This window comes from Parasteatoda tepidariorum, chromosome 8 (assembly GCF_982258835.1).
Source record: "Parasteatoda tepidariorum strain Cologne lab strain chromosome 8, Ptep-v5.0, whole genome shotgun sequence".
In the NCBI taxonomy this organism is placed as follows: domain Eukaryota; kingdom Metazoa; phylum Arthropoda; class Arachnida; order Araneae; family Theridiidae; genus Parasteatoda; species Parasteatoda tepidariorum.
This window is the reverse complement of record NC_141762.1, coordinates 85,047,461-85,062,756: the sequence shown is the minus strand read 5'-3', so window position 1 is coordinate 85,062,756 and position 15,296 is coordinate 85,047,461. Positions and strand designations below refer to the sequence as shown.

At 31.1% G+C, this 15,296-nt stretch overlaps 1 protein-coding gene and 1 pseudogene across 2 annotated transcripts in view; one reads left to right on the top strand and one right to left on the bottom strand.

Moving 5' to 3' along the window:
- Nucleotides 1–15,296, top strand: part of LOC107448003 (uncharacterized) — a 50,607-nt gene that overhangs the window by 17,339 nt on the left and 17,972 nt on the right. For both annotated transcript variants that reach the window (XM_087169227.1, XM_087169228.1), the window contains exons 3-4: nucleotides 13,018–13,069; nucleotides 14,372–14,443. In XM_087169227.1, coding sequence (XP_087025353.1) covers nucleotides 13,018–13,069; nucleotides 14,372–14,443 — 124 coding nt within the window. The remainder of the gene's footprint in view (nucleotides 1–13,017; nucleotides 13,070–14,371; nucleotides 14,444–15,296) is intronic.
- LOC122272863 (gamma-aminobutyric acid receptor subunit beta pseudogene) lies at nucleotides 1,363–4,742 on the bottom strand (annotated as a pseudogene).

Genomic DNA, 15,296 nt, shown 5'->3' with positions numbered 1-15,296 from the left:
ATTCTTGAACATTAGCACATAGATTGTAACGATAATGGATTCATATTTTTTAATGGACTAAATTTCTGAAAATAATGATTTGTTCTGATGCAATACCGAATAATAAAATCATCCATCCTATATCTAAATGTTATACTATTTATATCCAATTTGCTACTTATTTTAAATAAGTCGCAAATTTTAAATTTTGACTTATTTAAAATTTTGACTTAAAAATAATTGAAATAAAACAATATTTTCTTTGAACTTTAACACCTCTGATTTCATCTGAAAAGAAATGTTGATTCTCGGTGAACAGCTGCATTTATTTCTTCAGATATTTTAGTGATAAATGAACAGTTTGAAGTTTATTTCTCTCATTTTGCACACACTCTCAAAACTTCAAATTTATTTCTCAAAATTTTTACTAATAATTTACAAAGGATGTTAATGCGATATAAGTGATATCAAAACTAAAAGAGCACTGAAATAGCCTTAGCGTACAGAGGCGGCACGTTTCCATTCAGCACATAAGACGTCATTACCAATCAGGGATCGTATTTGATTGCATCACTTGCGGTGGCCTTTTTGGGCAATTTAAATGTTTAATAACTAAATAAATAAACATTTAGAAAAAAAAAGCAATTTTAGGTTTCAGGAGGGAATTTCCAATAAGTTAGGATTGAAAATAAATAGACAATTACAGTATTTCTTAAATTTTTTTTAACAAAGTACAGCGAATGTGAGCGAAACAATAATCCAATAGGTTCATGGGGTCATAAAGGAAAGAAAAGGAAAAGGTTGAGTAAAATTTAGGAAAATTAAGTTACTTATATAAATTTTTAAGAATGCCAAAAAAGTCCATTCTTGTAGGTTAGTGTAAGGCTCCTATACTATCAGAGCTGACCTATCAAGCAATATTGGAGCAAACAAGTTCGCAAGTTAACGTTATGTTAGTATTGTGCTTATGTTAGCTTTTTGTCCAAAAATAGATGGTTAGTGTTTAATCGCATCATGACGTTGAACAACAGTCTTCACAGTCCCAAATGCTGACAAACATTTACAGGAATCACAGAAACAATTTGAATCATTAAATTTGATTAAAACTTCTTGCGCCTTATAGGGTTGTGATAAAAAAACAGCCTCTGTATGTGAGGAAATCATGGCACATCCACACAGACTCTTTAAAGGGGGAATGAACACCACTTTCCAAGATTATTACTTTTCATTCATACTCCAAATACACTTCTTTAAAAACCCGTCTGTAATGCCTCCTCGTAGCCACGCAGTGCCTTGAAAACCGCCATTAGCTCTCAACATTCAGAAAATAAGTCACAGTAATGTCACTAATACAAAAACCAACAACAAAAAGGTGGGAAGGCCTCACACTAAACCCTCAAAAATTATTGGAAATACCAGACAGGAATATTTGTCGATGTCGCTGGGAAGAATGACCAAATAAACCCTCTGGTAGTTTCGGCTCCCCTGCTTCCACTTCAGCACGGTTTTTGTTCAAGTTTTCGACTTGACCATAGTGACTTCAGTTTTTCCTGGCAGAAGAACCGCCTCCGGAGCGGGGCACCTTTTGGGCCCCTCCGCAACCCCGGCTGCCACCACACGCCGTTGTCGTTGTTCTTGGGCCATCTTGGCCATTTGCTGATTTCTCGCTTCTCATACTTATCCTCTTGCCGAGTTCTCCAACTGTTGTATATTCTAGTAGGAAAGAATGCACTATCACGAAGCAGGTTCCTAAGTAGACGTCATTATTTTTGACATATGAGGTTTTGGGTAGGGCGGATTTGGTACTAGATATTAGGGTGGTCATTGTGAGCACGGTGAGCCCAGGGCTACAGGGGCGTTGCATTTCTGTGAAGCAAAGAAAGACACCCAAGTGATAATGACTATTAGTCCAAATGGGATGTAGATTTGAATTAAATAGTAGTCCATGCTCCAAACAAATTGAATTTCACATACTAATCTGGAAGTAATTACCTGTCGAAAGTCGTTCTTCTTTTTGATCTTGACGATGGTCTAGGATTTTGAATTGGGTAATTTGACATCTATTGACATTCCAATTGATTGCTCTCGGTCTCAACACCTATACATTATGTCTCTCATTGTGTACCCGAAACCTTCAATTACGAAAAAACACACTTGTCTGTCCATGTGCTGGTAAAATATTGTAAATCTAAAGGACACCCTGCAGTTACAGTCAATCTAATGCTTCTGGACTGTTGCCACTTCTGGAGATGACAGAGCCAACATCACCAAAATTTTCAACGCATTCTTTGACCAGGGCTATGACAAGCGGGTCAGGCCAAGTTACGCAGGTCCGCCGGTGATAGTGAGTGTCACGATGTTCATTCTCAGCATCAGTTCTGTATCAGGGTTGCTAATGGATTTTACACTTGATTTCTATTTTCGTGAAGCTTGGACTGATAACCGGTTTTCGTTTACCCAAGGATGGGATTCGTTAGCTTTACGGTCAGCGCCGAGGTCGCTGATTGAATTTGGGTACCAGATACCTTTTTTTGTAAACGAAAAGAGTGCCTATTTCCACAAACATCGTGCGTAGCTTTTTTAAAAAGTGCTTAAAGGTGCTTATTTTCGATTTTCGTTATTTAAAAGCCCTTAAAGGTGCTTTTTTCATTGGGTGTTTTTAAAAAGTGCTTGATTTTCCCTTTTCAAAAATGAGATTTTTTTTTCGTTTACTGTGTCGATTTTCGCCACGTATTATGCAAAAGCGTGCTTTTCTCATTGTTCTATTCAACGTTTTCCAAATTCTCTTCGACATACCGTCGGTCCATAGCGTATAAAAGCGACAATCATTTTACATGTTTGATGAAATACCTGCGAGTCCGTATGTGCGTCTACTGAGCAGGGTCCGGTGAGATTATTGCCTTCTCATGTGTAACTCTGCTGCATTTTGCAAAATATTCTCAATTTCAGACTTCCTTTTCCACCCTCTGATATCCAACCGAAAAATCTCTCGATCATTCTATAATGGCTAATATAATCAAGAAAAGAGTTATTTGTCAGATACTAGTTATTTTCTAATGGTCATCTAAAGTCTTTGAAAACTATTTTGCATTTTGTTAATGTATACAGGTATAATGCTTAAAAATATTATTTGAGTGCTTGAAAAGTACTTAAAAGGTGCTTGTTTTTTGTTGAAAGATTCGAGTACGCAACCTGACAAAGCTAAAACACAAAATACCATCCTCCGTATCTCCGCGGGCGGCGAAGTTTTCAGAGGTATTAGATTGACTGTAACTGCCGAGTGTCCTTTAGATTTACAATATTTTTTCCATGGACAGACAAGTCCTAGCTAAAAGTAAACTGCAGTTTTTCTACATAATTGAAGTAGTTTTGAAGTTATTCTAGAGTTAACTGCAGATTTTATGTAGTGCAATCTTAACTGTAAAAACACTTCAGTTATTTTGCAGCTAATGTGAAGTAATTTATCCGTAATTCATTTCAAATAACAACTTTTAGCTATTGTCTTCAAAATTACTCTACTTTAAGTGAAGTCACTTTAAAACCATAAATTTGAAACATACTGAAACTTTAAATCCATGGTTTTACTGCAGTAAATTCGAAGCCAGAAAAATTCATCATCTATATAAAAATAGAAGTTATTTCTATCAAAAGTATTCGTTATTATGTATGGAGAAAAGGTACTTATTCGTTTCAGCGTACCGTAATAAATCGTCATACTGTTATTGACGCCAATGGAGCTGAATTTTGGTAATGGGCACTACTGACATTACTCAATGCAGTTTTAATTGGCATCAAATATACTCTAATATAAGTACAACATATTTTAGAGTATATTTGGTGCCGATTACAGCACCATCAATACTGCATATTTTATGACAGATTTCTTAAGGCACCTCAAAGATATAATTACAGGAGAAAGTGTAGCTTGACACTAGTAAATTTTAAATATCATTGAGTTGTTTGGAGCAATAGCATTATGCCATATAATACTGATTACAGTTCTTCTTTATTTTGATGGGATGAACTATTAAAAATGTGTTTTGTTTAATCTAATAACGTAAAACCACCGAGAAGGACAACAAAAATTTATAAATAAATAAATAAAAACATTGGAAACTTTTCTATACTTCATTTTATCTTTTGGTTTCATAACGCTAAACTAAATTGCTTGACAAAATCCAACCAAAATGGATTCGAGTGGTAGATAATGATTGGTGTGGAACAGGTTTGGCAAAATACATGATTTTTTTTTTTTAAGTTTATGAACGAAATCATCTGATAAAATTTATTAATAATACTTAATATTATTTAGAAACAATATATACGTAAAATAGTTAATAATTCTAAATCTAGTTCATTAATTATTATACTAATCTAACTATTGTTTATAAGGAATTTAACTATTATAAACTAATCACTGAATAAACAAGGAAGGGCATAATTAAAATCAATTAATCATAAAATCAATCTGAATAATTAAGGACAGGAGACACTTTGTCAGTTAGCTATCTAATGAGGATTAAATTAGTTAAGATCAAAATACGTTATGAAAAAAATTATTTTAAATTTCTCTGGGCTGGGCAGTACAAGTCTTTCTCTTCATCATTGATATGCTCTAACTGCATGTTTAAAAAATTTTAAAAGTGCTTGTATTACATGAATATAAAATTAAATGGGTATTGTTTATTACCAGCAAATTATTTTACACATAACTATATAATAGAACATTATAGTTCATAAGTTATACATACTCTTTCCCTCATTTTGTCTTTCTCTCTCTCTTTTTTTAATTTATTACTCCATTTTGAATTATTAATAAATTCTTATTAATAAATTCAGACTTAAAAATAAATAAATAAAAATATTAAGAATATTTTTATAAAAATTTTATGAGAATATTTTAGAATGGTTTATTTTGAAAATATCAATCTGTTGAAATCAATGATTTTTTTAAAAAAAGAACTTAGTAATTCAAATCGTGATAGCAATCATAATCGCTGTAAAAGGGCGAAATTGTCTCAAAATGACGTAAAATTTGAATCTCTTTTTGACACGCTCAATTTACGCCGATAGTTTCGTAAATTCATGTACTGTTTAGTAGGGCTGGACGATATAGAAATTTCTTAAATCGATATAATCAACCCTTTTATATCGCGATATTAGGTTATATCGATTTAACAATCTAAACGACAAAACTAAGAAATAAATCCACAGTACCCCTTCCTCTATTCAAATGTATTGTTTGTTTGTTTTTTTAACTCACTTACAGTCAACTCCTAGTCCACAGAAATTTTGACAAAGTTGTTCTGATTATGAATAATTTTTTGCAGATATTCAAAAGCTTATTTAAATACTACAATTTACTAATTTTACTCTGTAACTTTTCACTAAAGGTATTGGAGAATATTGTTTACCTTTTTCTTTTGCATTTATTTTATTAGTAAAAAAAATTAAAAACTTTCTCTTTCTCTGTACATATATAAATAACTATACATTAATATTTTTATTGAAAATATGCTTAAATGAACTAAGACTAGTTTAAAACATCATCATGCCTGCGCCCTAGTTTTTAGATTACACCTGGAAATTTCCCATTCCTATCATAATTTTTTTACTTTAATAAAAAATATACTTTGTAACAAGTCACTTTTGAAAGTTTGCTGTTAAAATATATTATATATATATATATATATATATATATATATATATATATATATATATATATATATATATATATTGAAAATTTGAAATTCATATTTTTTTTCAGAGCAATGAATCAAACTATCTTACTTGATTTTATAAAGTGTATTACTATTTATAATTTGTAGTAAGTGGACAATTTTTAAAAGTATCAGGAATATAGTGCTGGAGAACTTTAAATGGAATTCAGACTTTTTATTATTTCCAAAGTAATTTAAATCATAATAATAAAGATTTTATTTAGTATTCAGCATCTCCAACGACGAAAAAAAGGAAAAAAATATTTTTGAACAACCAGTATAATCAAAAACTGTAAATGTTTTTAACTTTTACAACATGTTATAGCTTTGATAAAAAAGTTTGGATGAATTTCAACAGAAATAGCATGTATTTTCACGAAAATATAGACATTTTTTTTTTTACTTATGTTCATTGCTATCTGTTTGTTTCAACTAAATGATTTTTTCTGAAAAAGGAAGGTGCAATTTTCTCTAGTTACCAAAACAGCAATTATATGTTTGGGACACAGATTTTAAAATTTAATGAAGTGAATAGATTTAGTGATAGATTCACCCCCCCCCCTTCCCGGCAATGACAAAAAAGAAGTATATCAGTAATAAGATGCAATTTCCTGTTATTCCAAATTTAATTTTTTAGTTGTTATTGTTCTTGTTAATTTACGTCGCACTAGAGCTGCATAATGGGCTATTGGCGACGGTCTGGGAAACATCCCGGAGGATGATCCGAAGACATGCCATCACAATTTTGACCCTCTGTGGAGGGGATGGCACCCCCGCTTCGGTAGCCCGACGACCTGCGCGCAAAGTCGAGCACTTTACGGTAGCACAGTTTAACGAGGACCAATACCGCACACCCTCGGTCCCTATGCAGACTGATCCAAGTGATCCCCCACCCGCACACTGACCGTAGACAGTGATGCTTGACTTTGGTGATCTGCTGAGAACCTTGTCTTAACAATCAGTCCTCTGCGGGACTTAATTTTTTAGTAAAATACGTTTAAGGTAAGATTTTCCATATCAGCACCAAAGTAATCGCTAAGCATCGGTGACTTCCGGCAGCAGCACGCAAGAAACTAAATAAAAACAACAACACAAAAAAAGGCTAATTTGAAAGTTAAAAATCGTTAACTTACCCTTTCAATATTTTTTTACAATTGATTCCAAGTAAAACAAAACTGCAACTTCAGTTGACGCAAGAAAAGAGGTACCGAACAATACGAAAATAGACCCGTAATGCACATGCCTTAAAAAGATAAATCTCTAAACTTAACATTATGCACGCGAGAAACTACAAAACAAAAAAAAAATTTAAAAAAAAAAAAAAACATCACGATACACTCTTATTCGAAAGGTGAAATCTTTTAACTGCGCATGCATTACGGGGCTATTTCCGAACGATACGGAAATAGCCCCGTAATGCGCCATAAAAAGATAAATCTCCCAAAATTTATAATAAACACGCGAGAAATTAACGAAAAAGAATAATAATAATTAAAAAGATCACAAAAAAAGGCAGTTACGAAAGATAAAATTAGTAAATTTCCTAAACATTTTTTTACAATTTATTCCAATTAAAACAAAACACCAATTTTATTTAGCGACTTCAGTTAGCGCGAGCAAACAGAAACCGAACAGTACGGAAAGAATTAATGTAACATACACGCTGAAAGAAAACCCGGTAAGATATTTAAAGATATTACGGAAAGAAACCTATTTCAGAAATCAGGATATGTAAAATTGAAGATGGGAATTTTCCCTCCTGCACGAGCAAGATATCCTAAAATCGGAATTCTAAAGAGAAGACAATCACATACACTTGGTGGTAAAAAATCCTCCGCAAATATCGATATAAACTTGAAATCTGAATGAGGAGATTCAACTGCACCGATCCCTGCTATATCGATCTGAATGAGGAGATTCAATTGCACCGATCCCTGCTGTATCGGAGTTTTTTTTTCAACCGCCAAATGTCGATATAACCTAGTGAATTAGTTTTGAATGAAGAGATTCAATGGCCCATTCCGATTTAACTATACCAACCCCTGCACCAGATGTGATTTTGGCAAATAGCCAAAGAAGTTGAGCGCACGTATTACCAAGAGAATGAGTTGATAGTTGACCTTGAATCTTTCCCTTACGCTACGGCAGATCGGACTCTGTTCTGTACATTCTCGCAATGATTAAACCGGTGTTTCACTACATCGGAGAGAGCAACATCGATTTAGCGTTTGCTGTCATGAATAAATCGATTTAGTAGAGTCGAAATGCTCACTCCGTAATTTTGTTGAAGATGAAATGGATAAATCGGTATTACGATGTTGGAGTTAAATCGATATATCGTCTTACATCGGTATAAAGCCCAGTCCTACTGTTTAGATTGTATTTCCGGTAGTTTATCGATATTGATTTTCACGTGGTCTTTAAATATCCCGATATATTTCAGACAATATGGGAAATTGGAATCGTGTATTTGAGTATTTACTTTTTAAGGCAATGATTCTATTGATTTTTTGGCAGTTATTGCTATTAATTTCCCCATAGTTTTTAAAATCTAATACTTTTTATACGGCATTTATTACGACAACCTAATCTCAAAAACGAAGCAAGCATTTCAGTAATCCGTTTTTGATGAGTCCGATTGTTTGCTTTATGTGTACGTTTTTTCGGTAATTATATTTCACGATTTTTAAGTATTTTTTTAATGTTATGATTATTTGGAAAATAATTGGTGCTTCCCCCCCTACAAAATGCGAAAATATCACCCATAGTATTAGAATAAAAAAAAATATTGCATGTTCAATTAAAGAAATTATATACAGTTTTTCTTTTTTTTTTGTAAACACAGAGCTTTTGTTATTTTAAATTAGCAACATGTATGTTTGTTGTTATTAAAAGTATCTTACAGAAAGATATTAGTGCTCGAGAGTTTTGTCGCAGAAAACTCGAAAAAATTCCGGCACTGGGATCATAATTTAAATCAAGTGATTTGCAAACCGTTGAATGATAATTGTTGCTTGACCAGAAAAAAATCCTGAAATTAGGAATCTGAATCTAACATACCATGCTTTGACATACACTGAAGTGACAAAAGTCATTAGATAGCTATATGCAAATATGCTAATAGCAGTAGTATCAGTACAAAATCTGTATATGGGTAGTGCGCTGACAGGATTTTTATTCTATTTCTAATGACCTCAATGTCATTACCGCTAGACGAGAATTAACAGATTTTCTAAGTAGACTGGTAGTTTATACGCTTCTAACCCTAACTACGCGTGGGACGTTCTATTTCGGAAATTGTGAGGGAATTCAACATTCCTATATCTACACCGAGAATTCCTTATTTCTGATACAATCTCTCACCATGGACGACACAGAGGCTGACAGCCAGCTGTTAACATCACTGATACTTTAGTTTTCAGTTTTTAGCCTGTCCAGTGAAATTCGATATGATCGGTTTTCGTACCAGTACTAATACTTTTTGTATCTGTTGTAAAATTGTACCAGTTAAATCAACACTAAACTATAAAATAAAAATAAAAAATAAAAAAATGAAAATTAAGACATATATCTTTATGTCTAGCACTCAACTTAAAAATCATTATAGTCATTTCAGTCTATAAAATCTTCATAAAAACCTATTTTTTGTTGTTTTAGCATGACAAAACAATAAACCAATTTTGTAATGGTAGTTGTTAATAAAGGATTTCTGAATTTTTATTGTACCAAGGAAAAGTTTGAGAAATTATTCAAGCCGCACAATGTGAATTTGAGAGAAATAAATATATTTATAATATGCTTATATGAATATGTTTTAGCGGAGGATTAAAAGTTATTCTTATTACAATTACATGCATTTTTTTTAATTTCAAAATTAATATATTTAATAATAAAATCGACAACTATAATATTTATTTAAGTAAATTATTTATATTGTTGCTGTTATTCCCAAATTTTTGTTGTTTTTGACGAATACCATTAAGGCAGAGGGGTTGCGATTGTTCTTGTTTTCCAGTGGCGTCATCTATGGCCAAGAATTCGACTTCTGCCTCACTCATACGTCGCATCCGCTTATAGGGCGGAACCATTCATGCATCCACAGATTGTAATTTTTACTTGAATCAGAGAACGACCAATCTCCAATTCAGTACCCCCAGAGGTATTGATTTGTTATGGGAACATGGAGGACTTTGAGACTCGACAGATTTAACGTGCACCAGTCACCATTTACTATACGGGGAGTCTTCGGCCGGCAGGGATCGAACCCACGACCTAAATTAACCCCAAAATAACAAAATTCAATGCAACATTATTCGCTATTAGGAATTTGCCGTTTTTTTTTTACTTCGATTTTTGCCATGGTTTTCCCCACTGTCCAGGGAAAAATTCTAATCTCTGATATATACAGTTTGCTGCTTTTTACTTAGGAAATGAGTTAATTAATTCTCACCAAATTTTAAAATTAGTTTCTAAGCTCATAATTTTTTAAATTTTTTTATTGGAAAATCTATAATGAAACAATGTTTCATGCTGCATATCAAAACCCTTCTTACAGAAATATTTGCATAGGTAGCTGCTAATTATTTTCTCGAACTTATTACACTTTGTTTTTGCTATCAATTGTAGTTATTTTGAAAACCTTGTTTTATAATTTTTTCATCAGTTAGCAGCGCCATCTGTTTGAAATTTGTTCAAAATGAAGACGTAGTTTCCTGGGCAAAAAGCTACAAACCTTACATTTACATCTTCTCTTTATAATTTAATTAATTTTTGACATCATCGGCCATTTTTTGTATTATCGATACCTCAAATAATCTATGTCAAACACTTCTTCGTATGGCAGTCAAACCTGTCTTTCTCGAATCTATCAGAAAAGGTATAATCCTTGATAAAAACAGATTTTAAGTATTTTGATCTCATCATTAATTATGCAAACACCCATAATCTTTTTCAACATACCTTTAATACTAAAATATTAAAATATAACACTAAAATATAAACACACTTTAACACTTTTGACCTCTTATTTTCTTTGTTTCCATTAGCCTTCTAAGGTCAAGAGGAACTGCGAATCCCTCATGTCCAATATTTTCCTGATTTTCAAAAGAAGTTTTGCGATCATTACTGTTTTTTACCAATCACTTAAGTATCTGTATGGTTTTCGATTTCTGAAATGCTCACATTATCGATGATCTTTCTAGAAAATCATTCACTTTTCAAAAGAAATGCTGACATTGAATCCAGATGTCAGGGCAATTCACTTTAGTGAATTTATTTTTTAACACTTCTATTATTTTTGTGATTTTCTTCTTACTTCCTTGGGAGCTAAGGAATTTTTATTTGTCTTTAACTTCTGTTATTGAATAAAGGTAGTATTGGGCATCGATTTTTGTCTTCTAAAATTCTAGGCGCAGAAGTTTCTTGAGATAAACGAAGAAAATTCATTACATTTGATTGTAAATGTTAGAAATTTAAAAAAGTTAAGAGATATATTTTATTTTATAAACGTCGTCGAACAGTCGGCACAATTTTGAGTTTACGACTACGAATGTTCAACTCCGTTGTCTTGTAATTTTGAACTCAATCCAGAAGACAAGGGAACTTCTGGATCAAGCATTAGGAGAAATTTGCTTTCCTGGTGGACTTTTTGATGGAACTAACCCGCTTTTGCCTTACATGGAGAGGAAAACTTCCCATGGTTAGTCTGAAGGGGCAAGGGGACTCTAACTCATGATCCTTCTACAACTGAGGATATTTTACGTCAGCACTATGGTGAGTGCAAGCCGGAGGCGGAATTTGTATCGACCAGCCATCGCTTGGATTCGAACCCAGTTCGCCTCATTGGAAGGCGAATGATTTATCCCCTGAGCCACTACGACTCAGTTAGAGATATAGGCGTTTTTGATGTAGGTTTGACAATACAATAATTAATAGTACCCAGCTGATGTGAAATACCTAGTTAATTAAATAGTTATTCAAGCTCTATCATTTATTACTAACATAGTTTAATTCAACAATTATCTATGTTACAAAATTTTCCTTACTGTTGGTGGAATATTTCTAACTTACTCAACTTATTTAAACTAAAAATTAATTAACTAGGTTAAACTAAATGGCTGTTCTGATACTTTGGTACTTTCAGGTTCCACTTTTATAAGTCATATTTAGCTTTTATTGCATTTCACATAAAACTGTGTTTAGTCAATTTGTACTGTTAAAGTAATAATCTATACTAAACAAGTAAGAAATCAAAAAGCACCGTTGGATATTTCTGCAGATCTTAGGCTATAAAATGTTTTAACGTTCTATTATAATAACCAAAAAACAACTCTACAGTAATACTAATGTAACTGCAGCTTAGTGCATAAAGTTACAATCACTCAAACTGCAGTCTGTATGGTAAATGAAATTAATAAACCATGATAAAACTTTCTATGATTAAATTTTAGCAATTAAATGTTTTATAACAAGTTTATTGGTTGCTATAGAAATACTGAAATAGTTACTTGAATAATTTTAATCATAACTAGAGGTCTTTGCTAATACTTTACAACCTCAAACAGATTGCTAAATAATTTCTAATGAATTGTAAAATTAATATTTCAATATAATTTTAAAATAATCTTTTAAGTTGGTTTAAATCTTAATTTCTAGTTAATTTTAAAGTTTATTCCGAAGGTAATTTAAAAATTTATCTGGTAAAAAAAACTTGTATTCTTTTATTATTTATTTTTAGAAAAATATTTTTATCAAAAAAGGCTCATTAAGGCAATTGAACCTTTATGGCCAGTGGAACTGGAGTTAAGTGAATTCTAAGTAGAAATTTAAAAAATCTACAACGAATTTACTGCTTTAAATAATTCTGATACAATTTTTTATGGCCTAAATTCTATTTCAACAATTCTCTGTTAATTTCAGATCCTCTTGTTTTGTTGCATGAATTTCGCTGCTTCTAGTTGCTTTACTACCTACTTTCCACAATTTCCGTGTTAAAATCAATTAAAATCTATCCGTATAACTTTTAGAAAAGATATTAGATATTATAGTATAATTTCATATAAATTAATGTCCGTTATTGTAAGTAAATTATTTCTTGTGGTCAGAAAAACTTTCTTCATTCATGTTTTAAAATTTATTTATCCAGTGTAAGTAGTTAAATGCCATTAGAATTTAATTGTATAACAATTTGTCACTGAAATCTTTAGTGACAAATATAATTAACATAATTTTTTCTTTAAAAAAATTGAATGCTTAGTGTTATTTATCTTTTATTCATTTTCTCTTTATTTGTGTTAAATTATGTATTTTTTCTATTCAGGTTGGAACTTCTTCAAGTAGTATCAGTAGTCAAAATTCATCTAAAGAAATTGGTAAGATAACAATAAAATTTAATTATTATTTTGTGTTAATTAAGAGTTTATGTTTTGTAAATCAGGACATTATTCACGGTTTTATGAATTATATCTCTCAACAAGTTCAATCCCTTGGTAAATAAAAGCATAAATATTTATTTTCTGTATAGAGTTGCTGATGATAAAAATATGTTGTTTGTACTATATTATGAAAATCAAGTACTATAAAAATTATTATAAAAATGTTTTTTTAAGTGTCAATTGGCAAATATAGTGTGTCCCGCTAAAGCTGCATGCAATATTTGATTTGAATAAAAAATTTTCTATTTATTTATTTATTATTTATGTGACTGAACTTATTTTTTGAATGATAATATTTAGAGGTAAATCTTTTTAATACCATTTTGTTTTTATTATTAATTATAAGTTTTCATTTCAGATAATTTTGCATGAACAATTCATGAAGGAGGAAAAAAAAAAACTAAACATATAAATTTAAACCTAAAATTGAACAATATTGTTTTATTCTAATGCTATTATTACAGATTTTAATTTGCATCAAAAACCTAATAATAATGCTTACCTGTTAAAAACTTCAAAAAAAAAAAATTGTATGCTTCGATTCGTATCAACGAATTGGTTTCCTCAAAAACTTTATATTTAAATTCCTTTTTATAGAAGGTAGTAAAATAAGTTTCATGAGCCCAATTCTTTGGTCACTCATAAGTTATCAAAGTCATGGGTTTATGAAAAAATACTGGCGAGATTCATAGTTTGTTTAATGTGACAATTTTTGTAAAATTTTCTAAAGCGTTTATGGCAAAATATAAAGGCCTTTAACCAAACAGATTTCGAGAGTTATGTAAAAAAAATTTGTAATATGAAATTGCAGAAATAGAATTCTCGATAGTGGTATTCTAGAGTTGATTCTTAGTAGTTCTTAAAGAATTGTAGTTAAGCATGAGCATCATTGGCAGGGGGGGGGGGGACTGGACTGTAAATGTCCTCCTAAATAATTAGAAATTTCTTGAAGTTTCCCTCAGTATTTCAGACCAAGAAAAAATTTGCAAATTATCAGCAATTTGAATTCCTTAAAGTTAAAAACAAGAAAGAGATAAAAACTAATTTTTGAAGACATTTAGTACTTTTGAGAATATTTTTTTCTTATTTGTGAAATTTAGAAAACTGTTGTGACTCTGTAACTTAATTCCTCTAAAAAATTTGACCTCTGCAGCATCCATGCAGTTAAGGTTTGGTAAAACCTCTAACTATGTATTTTTAATTTAATTTTAATACCTATAAGTTTTCTTTTATTTTTAGGCGAAAGTGATAGTTGTAAATCATATTTAGAAGAAGCAATTGATGTTTTAGTAGAAAAAGAAGCTGTTGTAGGTAAGTCTTTTATTATTGATAAACAGAGGGTAAAACTAAATTTTAGTACAATCAATTTCTGCTTTAATAAAATTGTAAGTACCGAAATTTATCTATTTGCATCATAAATCTGAATTTCCAAAAATTAAAATTATACGATAAAAACAATGAGTTATGAATCGAAAAGTTTATATATTTTTTTGGTGGGAAAAAAATGTGGGAGTTCTGTTTGTAATTTAATGTTCCCTGAAATGTTGTACTAATAATATTTTTTTATTCAACTGCAAGAATATTACATTCCCCTATGAAATGAATGCAATACTGAAATTAAAGAGTCGATTGAATGTGTGTGGTATTTACAAACATGGAAAGTATCCATACGCATATGAAACACTGTCGAGTAGAATGGTTTGTGTAGCGACATCTTTTGTAGTCACTACAGTAGTCACCTACTTATTCATCAGTTACCCTATTATAGTTTTGTTGGTTACTGATTGGGTGATTATATGGCAGACGATGTTGAAACTATAATAGTGGAAACCATTATGAGAAATCACGAACACTTTAAAAGTTAGGGTTGTTTATTTTGTTAACAGCATTTTTCTAACTAAATTAAATCAGAAATTGTTGGGGGGGGGGGACTAATAGAAACAACAAAGGAATTTTGAACTTTAAAAAACCTTACTTGCTTTAAAATTTTGCTCAATAAATATATACAGTGTGATAATAAAGTAACTTTATAATTTTACCAACATATTACCCTTTGGTGAGCATACCCTTTGAGTGAAGTAGTCTCACTGTAATAGTTATAGAGTGACAAAATTTTTAAATGACAACACCCACTTTTTTCCGATTGAAATGTAATCCTTGCAGT